Source organism: Gouania willdenowi, chromosome 13 (genome assembly GCF_900634775.1).
Source record: "Gouania willdenowi chromosome 13, fGouWil2.1, whole genome shotgun sequence".
Lineage (NCBI taxonomy): Eukaryota > Metazoa > Chordata > Actinopteri > Blenniiformes > Gobiesocidae > Gouania > Gouania willdenowi.
The window spans coordinates 43,629,127-43,648,139 of NC_041056.1; the positions used below are offsets into that span (position 1 = coordinate 43,629,127).

Here is a 19,013-nt window from a genome sequence, read left to right on the forward strand (position 1 = left end):
GGTTGTTGCTTTGGCCTACCATGTCGCTTTTGTTTTCCTGAAGCACTTTCAGTCTTCACAGTTCCAGAAGGTTGTGTGTTGACCTCATTAGAGCAGATCCTAGGTCATTCAGCAGTGGGGCGAATCGATTACCCAGTTCTACATGAAACTGGGTTTGTGACTTGGTGATACTCCTGCCTTTAGCAGATGTCCACTTTTGTGCCTGGGCAGACAAGGGAGTTGATGTTGAGGCTACAGTCTGAGAAGGGAGTGCAGGCCAGTCCGTCTCATTATTGATATCAGGGCGCTTTGCTCGGCCCGTTAGCCTTTGAAGTGGATATGACTTTTTCTTAGGCTTAGCTCCCAGAGTATTCCAGGGAGGACTCACACCTGTTGGCTTATCAATGTGAACATGATCCTCTCTAGGCCTGATAGCTTTGTTAGCACGGGCTGGTAGCGAGTTAGCTTTATCCACTCCGCTGTTTATTATCATATCCACAGTGTCAATTAACCTCAATGTTTACTTGTATTCCTCGCACTGTAGTCTACAGTTCAGTAATCTTTTGGAGAAGACTGCTGTATTCTGTTGTGGAAAGAGCCATTCTTCTGTTAATTAGCTTGCTACTTGTAGCTAGCTAGCTTGCTACTTAGCTTCGTAAATAAATTCCTCTGTGAGCTCCTCTCTGCTCTTTTGCTGCTGTCAGCTCAGCTGCCGGAAGTTGGTAACATTGAGGTTGGTTAGCATCGAGGTGTTAGCTGCTACATGTTAGCATTGAGGTGCTAGCTATTACATTGCGGTGTTAGCTGATATATGTTAGCATTGAAGTGTTAGCTGCTATATGTTAGCATTGAAGTGTTAACTGCTACATGTTAGCATTGAGGTGCTGGCTGCAGCATGTTAGCATTGAGGTGCTAGCTACTATATATTAGCATTGTGGTGCGAGCTGCTACATGTTAGCATTGAGGTGTTAGCTATTAAATGTTAGCATTGAAGGGTTAGCTGCTACATGTTAGCATTGAGGTGCTAGCTGCTACATGTTAACATTGAGGTGCTAGTTATTACATTGAGGTGTTAGCTGCTACATGTTAGCATCGAGGTGTTAGCTGCTATATGTTAGCATTAAGGTGTTAGCTTCTACATGTTAGCATTGAGGTGCTAGCTATTACATTGAGGTATTAGCTGCTATATGTTAGCATTGAAGTGTTAACTGCGATATGTTAGCATTGAAGTGTTAGCTGCTACATGTAAGCATTGAGGTGCTAGCTGCTACACGTTAGCATTGAGGTGTTAGCTGCTACATGTTAGCATTGAGGTGCTAGCTGCTACATGTTAGCATTGAGTTGTTAGCTGCTATATGTTAGCATTTACGTGTTAGCTGCTACATGTTAGCAATGAGGTGCTAGCTGCTATATGTTAGCATTGATGTGCTAGCGGCAACATGTTAGCATTGAGGTGCTAGCTATTACATTGAGGTGTTAGCTGCTACATGTTAGCATTAAGGTGTTAGCTGATACATGTTAGCATTGAGGTGTTAGCTGCTACATGTTAGCATTGAAGTGCTTCTGCTACATGTTAGCATTCATGTGCTAGCTGCTACATTGTAGCATTGAAATGTTTCTGCTATATGTTAGCATTGATGTGCTAGCTGCTACATGTTAGCATTGAAGTGTTAACTGCTACATGTTAGCATTGAGGTGGTAGCTGCTACATATTAGAATTGAGGTGCTAGCTGCTACATGTTAGCATTGAGGTGTTAGCTGCTACATGTTAGCATTGAAGTGCTTCTCCTACATGTTAGCATTCATGTGCTAGCTGCTACATGTTAGCATTAAAGTGCTAGCTGCTACATATTAGCATTGAAATGCTTCTGCTATATGTTAGCATTGATGTGCTAGCTGCTACATGTTAGCATTGAGGTGCTAGCTGCTACATGTTAGCATTGAAGTGCTTCTGTTACATGTTAGCATTGAGGTGCTAGCTGCTACATGTTAGCATTGAAGTGCTTCTGCTACATGTTAGCATTGAGGTGCTAGCTGCTACATGTTCAACTGTGCTTTAGTTTTCCATCCAGTGTTTTTATTTAAACACAGCAACGACTTCTCCTCTGGTTCTCCTGTTTCTTGTGTTGTGGTCTGTGCATCAGTTTTATGGGTATACTGGGAACTCATGTAATGAGAAAGGTTCCACATTGTTTAGAGTGCAAAAAAACCCCTGATTAACTGCATTATTTTGTTTTTCTTCAATTGATTAAACGTGAGTAACGCATTTAAGTCCCAGCACTAGTTGTAAAATAAAAAGTCATGTTTGAACTGAGGGTTGCCGTCTTGAATCAAACATCCCAATGCAGCATGTGTACCATAAACAGTGTGTGGGGGGCAGGTAGAGCACTATCTGGCCAATCTGGAGACGGTCTATATATTTAATTCTGGTTTTTTTTATGCCCCCCCCCCCCCCCCCCCCCCCCCCCCCCCTAGAAACAATCTCAAACTCCTCCTGGCGTGAACTCTTTATTTCATACTTGCGTTAACAATACACCGTAAAACCTTCAATGACAACCTCATAGATTACAGTCATGGGGAAACATCTGACAGTGACATTATAGCTCCTGTACATCCAACCACTGTTTGTATGAAATGTGTTTACAAAGTTCAGAACTGAGGCCTTTAAGCTCTAATAATAGACATTTAGTGCATTGACAGAGATGGTGATAATAATAATAAAAGGCATGTTATCACAAAGATTGGCTTTACCACTCCCACAGGTTTGACCTGATGTGACCTGGACCACTGCTGTATGGAATCACATGACTTTAAAATCCTTAACGGTTCTGATCTCTGCAGCAGCCATACCAGGAGAACCAATCAGAGTGGCTCCTTTGATGGGAGGGATGAAGCAGCTGAAACATGAGACACAAAGCCTGAGATGTTTAACAAACGTGTTCTAAGACTGGACTGAAGATAAAGCCGTTTAAAGAACAATTAAACCCCGTCAATCAATAGGATAGATTTATGTTTATATTCATAGCAATTTACAAAGGACACCTGTGACTTTATTACAGTCTGTGGGGGCGGGGCCGCTTCCACCCTGAGATGGAGGAGATCCTACTGAGAGTCCCAGTCTGGTTCCATAGTCCCAGTGGTGTTCATTTGCTCCACAGCAGGGCCACGGCTCTGCAGATGCCCACGTCGCTGTAGTTAAAGTAGCAGAGACCAGCGAAGGTGACGGTGGAGAGCAGGAAGAGACCTGCACTGGCCATCTTCTCCTTAGTTTCCCCATGGACGTAGTCTGTTAGAACCTGGCCCAGACCCCTAAAACACACACAAACTGTCTAGTGCAGATGTGCAACTGGTGTCCCCCCAAAGTAAACACATTAAACTACACAAAATGACAGTAAAACACACAAAAAAACAGACTAAAATAATCAAAATCATTCCAAAAACTAACAAGATGACTACAAAAATAGCCAGAAATCTATAAAACAACAAAAATACAAAAAATAAAAACCATTATTTTGATCATCTTTGTTGAACAGTCAACTTTCTTTAAATTTACATTTCTCCATGTTGTTAAAAGTTTCTACAAACATGACGTGCATCATCTCACAGTCCCTCTGTAACCATGTCACTGTTGGTTCTGCTGTTGTGATTGCACAATGTTACAGTAAATAATTATTTTTTTTAAAAACTAGTGTCGTACCATTTAATTACAATAATAAAATCATATTTTTTATGAGGTAAAATGTAAGAGTTTTGAAACGTTTAAGGCCTTATTTTTAGATTGATGATTTTAATCCTTTTAAGACTTTTTAAGGATCTGACGGAACCCTGAGCTACTGACGTCATGATGCTGGTGTGTGTGCTACTCTATGTTCTACATGAAAACTCTCCCTCACCGTTACACTGATGTGTTTACATATGAAACGTGTAGCGTTTGATTTGACGTGAATCAGGACCAGCTAGTCTGAAGACGTTCAGTCTGCACCCATCCCCACTAATGTGATCAGATCAGTGACTGATGTTTTTAAACTCATTGATCAGTGATTGGCCCAAACATCCTGATACTTCTGATCGACTAATGGAGCTGTCCCAGGTGTGTGAGTGAGTGAACAGGTTGAATGTGTTCTTCTTACCAGTGTCCATGCAGAGTGAGCGCTGCAGCCAGGGAGTAGTCTATGAGGGGCCCGGGGCTGAGGTAGGCCACGGGGCCCATGGCCAGCAGCAGCACGCTGAGAACACGCTCTGCTGTCCAGTGGAGAGACGCTGCTTTAGAGTCAGAACCCCCTGTGGAACAACAACAACACGGTAAGAACGTGTCCAGAACATGACGTGAAAAGTAGGTGTGTCCACTACTTTGAGCTGCTGTCAACTGAAGACATTAGGATTGATGTTCATATGTTAATAAGCTCTGCTAAGGTTAGCACATTTACAGTAAACAACGTGCAAATGCTACCAACACAAAATGATCTTTAATAAATCATAACACACAGTAAACACAGATAGTGAAATAAAATAATCAGATTTATTCAGTCATTTAAACTGTTTTTTTTTTAAATAAAGCAACTTTTTGAAAGAAATGACAACCAACAGATAATGTCACTATTCCATTGATTTTTAATGTTGGTCATGTGACTCATGTCCCGCCCTGACATCCCATTGGTCTACTACTATATAATGAACACGTGTGGGTGGGGTTAAACTGTAATAATAAGCACACTGTGTTTATAACTTTTGATTTATGTCTGTATGAGTAATCAATAATCAACCTTTATTGTTCTATTTGTACAGGTACATATACTGTACGTTATGAGTTCTAAACTATTAACCCCTCCCCGAGGAGCAGTGAGCATCCACAGTGTAGCAGGGATCAGTTAGTTAGGACAACGGTTCTCAACCTTGGGGTCATGAGACACGAGGAGGGGATCGCCAGATTCCTTCAATAAACTAAGAATATTTTCTGAACAATTTTAACCTATTTTTGTTTATTTTTATCTTTTTTCTGCAACTCCACCAAACTGATCATATTTTAACCTATTTTCATCACTTTTTATTGCCATATTTTTGCTCCTTTTAATGTATTTTTGCTACATTTCTGACACTTCTACATAACATTTCAATGTCTTTTCTGCACATTTTTCCCACTTTCAATGCATTTTCATTTTTATATGTTGACCCATTATTGTCACTTTTGTAGGAACCCTGGTCGATGGTCAAAAGGCGGTAAAAACACTGTCGCACGTTTGGAATTTTATTACACTTTTATGACTCAAAAACAGACAATGGAAAAATGGACCAAGGAACATTTCTTCAAATCCCAGCCCTTCTTCCAGCAGACTTTTTGCTGACACCCATCCTCCCCAAAGAACAGACACCCCACAGAGATAACAGGGATGTAACCTGACACCCTACACCAGAGACATCCTCTTCAACATGAAGATTAAAAAGGAAGAAATAAAAATAAAACCTATACACCATCTGATGCTTTAAAGGCAGAACTGTGATTTAAACGAATTTCAGACATGGGACCTCGATTTTAACCATTTGTCTACAGGAAAGAGACTCATCGTGTGCCTCCATCTGACATATTTAAGCACTAATGCATCACATTTCAAGGGAAATGTTTATAACTTCATATTCCATGATCATTGATCAAAAGTGTATTTGTCCTCCTTTGTTATGCTTAAAGCTAGAAATAATTCAAATCAGTCATTTAAGGGATAATCAATTGAAAGTCATTTTTCAAGGGTTCATTAATTGGCACACACCCATGCTCCATTTTAGACCTAACATGGTAACACCCTATCTAGTTTTATGACTCTTTGTTTAAGAAGCACATGTGGGGATAGCCCCACCATTTTGTCTTCTTTACAGGAAAGTTAAGCCTCCCGCTTCTTTCTGCCAGCCAATCAGGTTTCACTCATTCCCACACTGCAGATGTGTTTTGACCAATCAGATAAGCTCTTGACATGTTTATAAAAGGCCTCGCTCCCCCTTATCACGCTCTCTTACCCCTCTTACGTCTCTCTCTTACGTCTCTGTCTAGTCCTCTTTGCATCTGACTTAACAGTTAGATGTTATTCAGTTTAGTGATGCTGAATTTTTGAGATATTGATTGAACTTCTCTCTAGTCAGGAAGTGGCTACCAGCCATTCTCACAATGACTAACTTTAAGGTTTATCTCCATTTTTGAAATTAACCAAGCAGTTTTTAATTTTTGGAGCAAATCAATTTTTATAGCCTCCCATGAGTAAGCTTTAACGAACTCTAGCATCTTTGATTGGAGAACATGTTAGTTAAACTACCCATCGACGTCCAGGAGTGGTGCCGTGTAGGAGAACCAGAACCCCAGCCAGGCCGACAGTATCCCGCGGGCCCGTACAGTGAATGAGCGGAAAACGTCTTCGGAAAAACGCAGGAAAAGCTTTTTCCCCACACACTGCTGGTTACGCAGAAGGAGCTGTCATCATCACGCCTGTTCAAAGGAGGGTAAAACTGCACGCACACACAATTCTGGCAAAAAGGTGGTTTATAACTTAACAAATTCTCTCAATCGAAAATTCTAGATTCATAGTCCATATTTTTCATTTTGGTAAAGTTTTATTAATTTCATTACTTTAACTTTCCATTTTCCTTCTTCCTCTTCCTCAGAGCGTTAGGAAATCCCTATAAATCCCAAATTCACACAAACATCTAAAACACTCAGAATGTGTAGATACCATACATCTGTGTTAAAATGTACATTTTGTGTGATATCAATGAGTCAAAATAACTGTGAATGATTGTGAAACTGCCTAATCTATCATCGTGGTAATAGCCTGTAAAATAAACATGTACATATTGTAAACGCTGTGTTTTTATTGACATTTAAACCTTTATTAAACCTCTATTCTGACGTCAAGAACCCACCACAAAAACAGGGAACTGTAACAATTAATTAAAATAAAGTGATCTAGGACACTTAAAACTCAATTCTAGATGACACCTCTGGCAACGAACATATTAAAATTTAATAATTAATATTTTTGAATATTAATCATCCTTTGTTCCCCTACACTTTTCACCATATTTCATGATTATTTTTCCCAGTTTAACCACATTCACCATTTGTTTGCTAGTTTAAACTAAATGTTACTACTTTTTGAATGAAACTTTATTACATTAAAGGACTTGATCCAGGTTGAATTAGAACCAGTGACCCTCTGATTACAGCCAGCTTTATTAGCTTCATTGAACAGTGTTCACACTGACCGTAGAGAGTCTGTGAGGAGTGGATCTGAGCCGCCAGCAGGTGGCGCTGATCCCGGTGTTTGGGAACGACAACCAGTGGCCGAGCCAGCAACGCACTTTGGTACAACAGAGCTGAGAGAGAGAGAGAGACTTTAGATTACATCATAAATACAAACACTGGAAACCTTTGCAACCCAGATAACACACGCACACACACACACACGCACACACACACGCACACGCACGCACACACGCACACACACACGCACACACACACGCACACACACACACACGCACGCACACACGCACACACACACGCACACGCGCACACACACTCTGAGTGAACCTAAAGAGTATCATATAGGATTTATTAAATTGTAAACATGGTCCAGCCTCTTTCCATAATGGTGAACTCATTGGCTGTACTTTGGAGGGTCAGATAAAGGTGATTGTGTCACAAACTGTTGCACTGACACGTTAGAATAAAACCTAATTAAAGGACTTTGTAATGAATTCATCTCAGTGAATATTTGACACGAGAAGCAACATGTTCTTGTATGTTGGTTTATGACTGAATCAATGAAAACAATAAATGATCTTAAACAACTAAATAATGTTTATTGTTTCCATCACATCAGTGCGTATGATGACCTTATTTTAGACGGAGCGGCTGATGATCTGTGATTATACATCAGAGGTAAACAACTATTATCACAGTGGGCCACAAAAATGTGTTTGTTTGATCAGAAGGTCACATGATCAATGTCCATGTCAGCATTAGAATAATGAGTGATCTGAGCATTAATACAGGAAAGAACAAAGAGTTTTTACAGTCATTCTGTGTATGTTTGTTGTTTTGCTCGTTATGAGGCATTTTGTGCATTTCTGTGTCCTTTTGTATATTTTTCCTGTAAAATATGTTTTTTGGAGTCATATTGTAATTTGTTTTTTCTGTTGTTATTTTGCTTATTTGTTAGTACTGTGGGTTTGCTGAGTCATTTTTTATGTTTTTCTTGTCTTTTGTGTAATTTTGTTCATTTTTGTAGTAGTTTTGTGTGTTTAGGTATTTTCTGTGTTTTTCTCTTTTCTTTTGATGAATTTTCCTGCAATGCAGTTGCCTATGTCTGTTATATACTGTTTTCTGTATATGGTGTTGCTATTAAAATAAATACGTTATAATTATTAATCTATACTATAATTCAAGTATGGTAGCCAAGAGGTGCTACACTGAGAAGCTAAAACAAAGCTTCTCAGACAAAGACCCTTCAGAAGTGTGGAAAGGCCTGCGTGAGGTCACTAACAGGCAACCGTGGCTCAGGTGGTAGAGGGTCGTCTTCTGATCGAGAGGTTGGGGGTTTGATCCCAGTACCTAACTATGTGTTGAAGTGTCCTTGGGCAAGACACTGAACCCTAAGTTGCTCCCAGTGGTCGACTAGCGCCTTGCATGGCAGTTCTGTCCCATTGGTGTGTGAATGTGAGAGTGATTGGGTGAATGAGCTGATATGTAAAGCGCTTTGAGACTGTTTCAGTGGTGATAAAGCTCTATATAAATCATGTCCATTTAACATTTACCATTTAACTACAGGAAACCCTCCCCCCACCCTGCAGGTGACAATAGACTGGCTGAAGACCTGAATAGCTTCTACTCAGTGACGTGCCGTCAGGGTAGGCAAGGTAGGCAGTGCCTACCCAAGGGTGAATTGATATTTTGACTAATTGTTTTAATTATAATTTTTCTTTTTTTTCTTAATTATCATATAATTATAAATTATTTATTTTTCTATTTCCAATAGCCTACAGTACCTTTAAGTTTGAAAGTGTCAGCATTTTGTGCGTTTCATAGCCCAAATTACTAAACAGCGCTATTTCCTGGAACAGCTGCACAGTCTCACTCCACTGTAAAGCTGAGGGAGGCCACACCCCCTCACAAAAGCACATTGCTGCTCTGCCTCTGTTCCCATTGTGTGTTTTTATGTGTTTGCGCATGCGCAGTCAGTTCCCCAAGATGACAACCATTTACGTGTAAAGGCAGTGTAGAGAGCTGCCTTTGGACGTAACCGTGCTATGCTAAATGCTATACGTACGTTCACAGTGCATTAGTGAATTGATGCCATGTAACCACTGCTGCTACATTCTCTAGCTATTGGGTGGGATAACACTACAGTCAGGATGACAGCGCTAGAGACGATAAAGAAACTTTGTTTAGAGGAAAAACAACATCTTTTAAAAGATGGAGACCAACACCTGAGCTACCAGACCTTCAGCAAAGCTAAGGTCAGAACATTGTTGGTATTTTCTACAGTGAATGGAACAAAAAGAAGGATTGACTTTGTGGATGCTCCTCACTGAGGATGTTCTGAGTTGTTGTTGTTGTCATTTTCTCCATGTTTCTGTGTTTCCAACACAAACAACAGATGTGCTGTCGTGTCATGAGATATATGTTGTTGGAGAGTATGGAGGCTATATTAAATAACTGTTTATGTTTCTTTAATGGTGTTTATGATGTTGATTTTGTTAGATTAACACTTGTTCATGTGGATCTTATTGGGTTTTTTCTTTATTATTATGAATTTCATATTTTGATAAGCACATTGAGATGACTTTGTTGTAAATTACGCTATACAAATAAAGTTGAATTGAATTGAATTAACACTTGACAGCAGAAACATATCAAATTGTCATTGGTGGTCTACATTTACAACGTGCCTACCAAACCCTAGTGGTCACGGCACATCACTGCTTCTACTGCAGGTTTTCACACCCACCCCCCAGCTCATTAGCATCAGCTCATTAGCATCAGCCCATCACCTGGACTCTGTCCTTCCTGCTCCCCCCACTTCCCCCCCCTCCCTCACCCTCTGACCCCCCATCTGGCCTGAAGGTCAATGACAGAGATGTGTGCCAGCTATTCAAGAAACAAAAGATCAAAAAGGCTCCAGGACCAGATGGAGTATCTCCCTCCTGCCTGAAAGCCTGTGCTGAGCAGCTGGTCCACATCTTCACACAGATCTTCAACACATCACTGGAGCTGTGTGAAGTACCTTCCTGCTTCAAAAGCTCCAGCATCATCTCAGTGCTACAGAAACCTGCCATCACAGGACTCAATGACTATCGACCCATTGCCCTGACGTCAATAGTCATGAAGTCCTTTGAGAGGCTGGTACTGAGCCACCTGAAGGACATCACAGGACCCCTGCTGGACCCCCTGCAGTTTGCCTATCGGGCAAACAGGTCTGTCGAGGATGCAGTCAACATGGGACTGAACTACATCCTGCATCACCTCGACTCCCCAGGGACCTACGCTAGGATCCTGTTTGTGGATTTCAGCTCTGCATTCAACACCATCATCCTGGACATCCTTCACCAGAAACTCATCCAGCTCACAGTGTCGGTCTCCACCTGTCAGTGGATCACCAACTTCCTGTCTGACAGGAAGCAGCAAGTAAGGCTGGGAAGCATCACATCCAGCACCCGGTCACTCAGCACTGGCGCCCCTCAGGGGTGTGTTCTCTCCCCACTGCTATTCTCCCTCTACACCAATGACTGCACCTCAGGGGACCCCTCTGTGAAACTCCTGAAGTTTGCAGACGACACCACCGTCATCGGTCTCATCAGGGATGGGGACGAGTCTGCCTTCAGACGGGAGGTGGAACAGCTGGATCTCTGGTGCAGTCAGAAACATCTGGAACTGAACCCGCTCAAGACTGTGGAGATGACAGTGGACTTCAGGAGAAATCCCCCCCACTCACCCCCCTTACCATTCTGAATAGCAAAGTGGCTACCGTGGACTCCTTCAGGTTCCTGGGATCCACAATCTCACAGGACCTGAAGTGGACCTCCCACATAGACACAACCAGGAAAAAGGCACAGCAGAGAATGTACTTCCTGCGTTAGCTGAGGAAGTTCAACCTGCCCCAGGAGCTGCTGATAATGTTCTACACCTCCATCATTCAGTCTGTTCTGTGCACCTCCATCACTGTCTGGTTTGGATCTTCAACCAAACTAGACAAACACAGACTACAAAGGATAATCAGGACTGTAGAAAAGATCATTGGTGTTGATCTGCCCTCCATCCAAGACTTATACCTGTCCAGGGTCAGGAAACGGGCAGGTAACATCACTGGAGACCCCTCACACCCTGCACACAATCTGTTTAAACTCCTCCCCTCCAGCAGACGCTACAGATCACTGTACGCAAAAACTACCCGCCATAAAAACAGTTTCTTCCCCCAGGCTGTCACTGTGATCAACACTAAACAGTCATAGAGTGTCAGACCTGGTTCTGTGAAATAACCCTGAAACTAAACATAACAACCCTGGATCAACCTGTCACTGTGAATGTTCATGTACATAATATTTAATTTAAATGTTCTCCTGCACTACTCATCACTGTACTATTATCTTATTATTATTATATTTTATTATTATTATTATTATTATTATTATTATTATTATTATTATTATCATCTTATCTTGTTATATTATTTTATTTAGTTTTGCACATTAGTCTAATTACTGTTTATATTTATGTTTATATTTTTTTCTAGTTAATTGTTATTATTTAATGTTTACATTATTACAGAGAGCACAGTTCACCAAGTCAAATTCCTCATGTGTATAACATACATTAGATGGTTAATAAAGTTGATTCTGATGGTCTGTCTGTGTGTGTGTGTGTGTGTGTGTGCGTGTGTCTGTGGAGCAAATATCTCCCTGACGTGGAGCGTGTTCGACCTGAAACTTTGTCAACGGTTTTTAAATACCCCAAGTTTGTGCATCTATTATTTTGGAGTAATTTGGTCATTTCCAAATGTTTATTTTAATTTTAAGTGAAACCTTTTCAGCTTTTGACCTCAGAGTGTGAGGGGGCGCTAGCGCACCATCTATATCTATTTCACTACACAGCTCACTTCCGGTGTGTGCCAGAGCTCCTGTGGAAAAAATACTTTTTTACTGTTCCTTATTTACTCAAAACGTTTATTTTCATGTTAGTTAGACCTCACCCTGAAGTTATTGATGGCAATGGCTGCTGTGTTGAAAGCTGTACATTTATCAGCAGCGCGTGACAGAACCAACGGAGGAGATTAGAGTCCCAGGTATAGAGACACACACACACACACACACACACACACACACACACACACACACACACACACACACACACACACACACACACACACACCGTTTTTTGAAAAAAATACAATAATATGACAACAAATGCACACAAACTACACTAAAAAAGATACAAAAATACACAAAATGACTCCTGAATCACACTACAATGGCAACAAAAAACTACAAACAAAAATTGCACAAAAACACAACAGAAAGATACAAAATTACACACAATAACTCCAAAAAAACAAACATTACAGAAAAATACACCAGACGAAAAAACTAAAAAAATTAGTAAAAAAAAAAAACCCGACACATTCATCATGCGCATGTGTCATTGAATTAAACCAGAGAAATTGTACACACTATTTTACTTTGCACCTGCAAATAAACCCCTTTATAATGTTATTAAATATGTTGTTATTATTATGGCCAAAATTGACAACTCTACTTAAGCTCCTCCCACTATATGAATACATACTTCTGACAGGCACTGTACTAGCAATAATAAAACAGATAGTTCCCACTTATAGATTATTCACCAGTAGAGGGCGGTGAGGAGCGGACATGTCCTAAAATGCCCCGTGTATCAGTCCGGGTATCGCAGTGAGCGTTACCCGGACTGAAGGAAGGAATAACTGTCATAATTAACTCTAATGAGTCATTGTTGATGTTCTATAAGACATGTTTGTTTGTGGATTGAAGCTGAGCAGGAAGAGCTAAACACACACACACACACACACACACACACACACACACACACACACACACACGCACACACACACACACACAGCCACACACACGCACGCACACACACACACACACCCCCACACACACACACACACCCATACAACCACACAACCACCCACCCACACAAAGACAGCACTACTCACGTTTAAATCCTCTGCGACACACAGAGCTCAACCTGATGACGGCCGCCATGATGAACTACCACCAAGGTCACCACATTAACCCGGAAGTACTTACTACGTCACCGTTCAACGTTTATAATTTTGAACCTGGTCAGAATAGAATTAAAAATAAATAAAACCTCGTCAGAATATTTTTAATACGTAAACAAATAATCATAATTAGCTTCGTCTAACTCGTAATTTTAAAAACAACAAACCAGACATTTCTTGTTCGTCCACAGTCACTGCCCGATACGTTCATCTACCTGATCCTTTCATGCACGAAAAGCGTCTACATCCGGTTGGTTTGGCCTATTTTACGGAAATAAAAAATAGGGAATAAAGTTTGGTGGTGGTATTAAATAATAATAATAATAATAATAATAATAATAATATAATAATAATAATAATAATAATAATAATAATAATAATAATAATAATATATTTTTAAGTTTAGATATAGATTTAAGTGTCAGGTTTGGATGAATGAAAATGTAATACAAATAATTTAAGTTTTATTATTATTAATTAATATTATATATATATCTATATATATATATATATATATATATATATATATATATATATATATATATATATATATATATATATATAATTATTACTTTATTACTTTAGTATGTAAAGTCTTACTTCATTACGTACTCAGTCGAATCCATAGTGTGACGAACATGTTATTTGGCTGTGTTTGATTACAGTTTTGTTAAATTTGGTTGCATTTTGAAGGACAAGAAATTTCTATGTCACAATTTGATGATATTTGGCAACTAGCGCAATGAGACAGTCCAAAGTTTTAATGTTGTATGTTGAATAACCCCTGTAAAAAATATTATTATAACTTTTATTATTATTATTATTTTTCTTATGTTTTAATTTTTAAAAAATGTGTTTTGTTTTGTGTTTTATTTTATTTTGCTGCTTGGATATGTGGATCGGATTTTCATTATTTGTGTCTGATTTTTTATTTTATTTTTTAAAGATCTAGTTTGATGTGTGTATATAAATGTTAAAATACTCGTTTAAAAAAAACAAAAGCAAACTACAGTAAATAAGCCGTAGAAGAAGAAGCATGTGACGTCACATCCTGTGTTAGCTGCTGCATGTGGGTGCATGGCGCTGCTAGCAGAGGTGCTGTAACGTAGTCTGAGCAGCGGTCACTCTCACAGGACCAAAGGTCACCACAGCTTCCTCTCCACGGACAGACCATAGGACACACCGACTGTGTACGGTACCTGGACCCGGACCATGGAGAGCTTCGATCAGCTCAGCGCGTCAGAAAAAGCCGAAGCCTCGGAGCTACAGAGAATGATCGCTGTGGAGCAGCAGAAGGCTCAGTTTCAGGCTCAGGTTGGTGTCTATTGTTTATTTTTTATTAGTTACTTTGTACTCTACTAGTTGTTCTAACCTGTCTCTAATTACTCTGTAGTAGCGTTGGGGTAAACTATTATTTTTTTGCGATGCATCGATTAATCTAACGATTAATTTTTTCCAGTTCGATTCGATTATCTCCCCAATAATTGACTTTAAGTACTTTGTACATGTTGATTTACAAATCTAAAATGAAGTGTGTGTGTGTGTGTGTGTGTGTGTGTGTGTGTGTGTGTGTGTGTGTGTGTGTGTGTGTGTGTGTTTTAAAATAAAAGGTCAGACTGCAAAGGAAAAAACTCCAATAGACGCGCTGCCGTCCGGTCAAGGATACACACATGTCCGATAAACGCCACTCGCGTTAGTTATTCTCCAGCGTCGCCATCTTTGTTTTGGTCAGACGACGCATTGGCGCGCACAATTTGCATCAACGTATTTATTGCGTCGACGTCAATCAATCAATCAATCTTTTATTTGTATAGCGCCAAATCATAACCAATGGTATCTCAAGGCACTTTACAGTAGAGCAGTCTTAAGGACGGACTCTTCAGTTTAAGGATACACACATATGCATATATACGTATATACACATACATATGTATCCCACACCCAACATGAATTCATCATGGCGGCAAGGAAAACCTTCTGTTAAGCAGCAGGAACCTTGTGTGGATCCCATTCCTATGATGAACAGCCATCCACGTTATGCTGTGTTGGGTGTGTGCAGAGGAAAGGGTGGAGACAGAGTTGTTGAGACTCTGTAACTCCACACTGAGGATCCCACGGACCTGCAAGACAAAAGCCAGAAGGAGAACAGGAGCAAACACACAAGGGAAGAAGCAGACATAGAGGGAGTGTTAGAGAGAGGAATGGGACCCTCTCCGGTCCCTCTCTAACCTAAATGACCTCTCTCTTAACGCCCTCTCCAACCTCTCTCCAACCGAGCATGCCAGACCCCCCCCCCCACCGGCAGTCTATGCCTATTGCATCTTAATTATGAGCTATGAGCTGGTTCCTAACTAAAAGCTTTACCAAAGAGGAATGTTTTGAGTCTAACCTTAAAGGTAGAGAGGGTGTCTGCCCCCCGAACCGTGGTTGGTAGATGGTTCCAGAGAAGTGGGGCCTGATAACTGAAAGCTCTTCCTCCTATACTACTTTTAGAGACAAATGGAACAACGAGTAGTCCAGCATTTTGAGAGCGTAGTGTTCTGGGGGGATTGTATGGCACTACAAGCTCCTTGAGATAGACTGGTGCCTGTCCATTTAGGGCTTTATAAGTGAGAAGAAGAATCTTGAATTCTATTCTATATTTTATGGGAAGCCAATGCAGAGAGGCTAATACAGGAGTAATGTGATCTCTTCTCCTAGTTTTAGTCAGTACACGTGCTGCAGCATTTTGAACCAGCTGAAGTGTCTTAAGCGACTTGCTCGGGCAGCCTGCTAAAAGAGAGTTACAATAATCCAGTCTAGAGGTAACAAAAGCATGGACTAGTTTTTCGGCGTCGCTCTGAGACAGGATAGATCTGATTTTAGCAATGTTACGGAGATGAAAGAAGGCAGTTCTTGAAGTTTGTTTTATGTGAGAGTTGAAGGATAAATCCTGATCAAATAGAACCCCAAGGTTTCTAACAGTTGTGCTTCGTGCCAGAGTAATGCCATCTAGGGCAGTTAGGCTAGCATAGGTTTCTCTAAGGTGTCGTGGGCCCAGTACAATGACCTCAGTCTTGTCTGAGTTAAGAAGAAGAAAATTTTGGTCCATCCAGGCCCTAATGTCCTTTAGACAGGCCTCAAGTTTAGATAGCTGATTTGTCTCACCTGGCTTCATTGATACATACAGTTGGGTATCATCAGCATAGCAGTGGAAGTTAACAGAGTATTTTCTCATAACATTACCAAGGGGGAGCATATAGATACAGAAGAGGATTGGACCTAGCACAGAGCCCTGAGGAACCCCGTAGCTTACTTTAGTGTACACAGAAGACTTATTATTCACGTGTACAAACTGGTACCAATCAGATAGGTAGGACTTAAACCAGTTTAGGGCAGTCCCTGTGATTCCAAGTAATTCCTCTAATCTCTCTAGTAGAATATAGTGATCTATAGTGTCAAAAGCTGCACTAAGATCTAATAAAACCAGCACTGAGAGTCGTCCTTCATCTGAAGCCCAGAGTAGATCATTAGTTACTTTAACTAAAGCAGTCTCTGTGCTGTGTTGAGCTCTAAAGCCTGATTGGAAGTCCTCGAACAGGCTGTTGTTTTGAAGAAATTCACAGAGCTGAGCTGCCACAACTTTCTCAAGAATCTTTGAAATAAAAGGAAGATTAGATATAGGCCTGTAGTTTGCTAAAGTGCTGGAATCAAGAGTAGGTTTTTTGAGAAGGGGTTTGATTACAGCTACTTTAAAGGACTGTGGCACGTAGCCTATTGATAGGGATATATTTATTGTCTCCAACAAAGATGGGCAGACCAGGGGAATAACTTCTTTAAACAGCTTAGTTGGGATCGGATCTGAAAGGCAGGTCGATGGTTTGGAGGATGAAATAATAGAGTTAAGTTCCTGAAGTCCTATATGTGTGAAACAGTTTAGGTTAGGCCTATTTACATTTAATGGTACAGCAGGCCCAGGTGAAGGCAGGGAGTGGCTAATTTTATCTCTAATCTTGTGAATTTTATGGTTAAAAAATGTCATAAAGTCCTCACAGCTGAGGGCTAGAGGAATCATGGGCTCAATAGAGCTCTGACTTTGTGTTAGCCTGGCTACAGTGCTGAAAAGATACCTCGGATTATTTTTATTTTCTTCAATTAGTGAGGAGTAGTATGTAGATGGACTATGTCGTAAGGCTGTCATGTATTTACTATGGCTTTCTTGCCAGAGTATTCGTGACTCCTCTGTTTTATTGGAGCGCTACATTCTCTCTAATTTACGGGTTGTCTGTTTGAGTGTGTGAGTTTCAGAGCTAAACCACGGAGCTTTCCTCTGACGTTTAATAGTTTTTTCCCTCAATGGGGCAATTGAGTCCAAGGTGGATTTTAGTAGACTAGCAGAGCTATCGACAAGCAGATCAATGATGTCGACGCGTTGTCCCGGCCCTACTGTAGTTAATGTATAAGTTACTCTGTAGTTACACATCTATTACATAGTTTTTTTCTAGTGCATATGTGCAACTGGTGAGTGTTGAGTGTATAACGGATCACCATTTAGTCTGGTTACAGTCTGTGTCACTACACCCGTCCATAGAGTGGCTCTGAGTCACATCATTGCTGTGATTGGACAGAATACAACACTCACACACACTTAGACGATGCTACATAGTGAAGGTCACATGATCACTATAGCATCACTCACACCACACCTGTCACTACACCTGACTACTGACATTAGGTAAGTTTAGTGAAAGTTAGACACGTACACGTGTGTTAGACTGGTGTGTATGAGTTTAGAAGTGATTCACCCCCATAGTGTGTGTGTGCGGGAGCAGCCGACAGTAACCACAGGTCTGTGTAGAGTAAACAACTCACAGTCGTCCTTTTCAACGTTCTGTGAGACGCTACAAAACCTTATGGACAGAGCTGCGGTGCATGAGTGTGCGTCCCCTCAACCGCGCTACCAGCATTAATACATTCAATAAAATAATCATTTAGATTGCGTTTGCTTTGGGCTCAGGCCTACAATTTAACGTAATTGGTCGGCTCCGGTTGGGTCAGGCTTTATGCCCGCGGGGTGGAGTCGGGTCACACGAGGCTCCAGAGCCGCAGGTTGCTGAGTCCAGAGCAAGTCAACATGTTGTACTTTCTTCTCTCCCCATGCCTCCTCTCATCAGTCTGTAGTTTACAGAGCCGCTGAAGTGTTGCTCTCTAGTTATTAAGTTAGATTAATGAAGCCTTCATCATGTGTTCGCCCCCTGGTGGTTGGATGACTAAATAAATAAAGTGTCTGGTTTGGTATGAAGCAGAGTCACATTTTAAAGGTACATTTAATGATAGAGGACAAAATTATGATCACGATTAAAAAGAGAAAAATTGTGGAGCCTTACGCCCCCCCCCACCCCACCCTAACCGATGTGTCTCCTCCTTCAGGTGCACACGTTCACTGACGTGTGCTGGGATAAGTGTGTAGAGAGTCCAGGATCAAAGCTGGACTACAGGACTGAGACGTGTCTGGTGAACTGTGTGGAGCGCTTCATCGACACCACCCTGAACATCACCAACCGTTTCACACAGATGGTCCAGAGGGGGGCTCAGTGATTGGTGCAGAGCATCAGTGGTGGGAGGAGCTTCCTCTGGTGCTGCCAATGGACTAACTCAGTGTCCTCCTGCATGTGTCAGAGTTTATGTGGATTTAGAAACTGTTATTTTTTTTTTTGTCATGTTTTTTTTTTTTTTTTTTGTGTGTGTGTGTCA

At 40.8% G+C, this 19,013-nt stretch overlaps 2 protein-coding genes across 3 annotated transcripts; one reads left to right on the plus strand and one right to left on the minus strand.

Moving 5' to 3' along the window:
• Nucleotides 1-2,473: 2,473 nt before the first annotated feature.
• Nucleotides 2,474-13,337, minus strand: sdhdb (succinate dehydrogenase complex, subunit D, integral membrane protein b). Of its 2 annotated transcripts, none has more exons than XM_028464626.1 (4): nucleotides 13,212-13,337; nucleotides 7,225-7,335; nucleotides 4,110-4,260; nucleotides 2,474-2,876 (listed from the first exon to the last, which is right to left on the minus strand). In XM_028464626.1, exons 1-4 carry the CDS (start codon nucleotides 13,258-13,260, stop codon nucleotides 2,780-2,782), a joined length of 408 nt encoding a protein of 135 aa, XP_028320427.1. In that variant the 5' UTR covers nucleotides 13,261-13,337; the 3' UTR covers nucleotides 2,474-2,779. The 2 variants fall into 2 exon arrangements, with proteins under 2 accessions (XP_028320427.1, XP_028320426.1); XM_028464625.1 differs by having other exon boundaries at nucleotides 2,474-3,288.
• A 979-nt stretch (nucleotides 13,338-14,316) lies between these two features.
• On the plus strand, nucleotides 14,317-18,977 carry timm8b (translocase of inner mitochondrial membrane 8 homolog B (yeast)). Its single transcript, XM_028465166.1, has 2 exons — nucleotides 14,317-14,594; nucleotides 18,690-18,977. Exons 1-2 carry the CDS (start codon nucleotides 14,493-14,495, stop codon nucleotides 18,855-18,857), a joined length of 270 nt encoding a protein of 89 aa, XP_028320967.1. The 5' UTR covers nucleotides 14,317-14,492; the 3' UTR covers nucleotides 18,858-18,977.
• The last annotated feature ends 36 nt before the right edge of the window (nucleotides 18,978-19,013 follow it).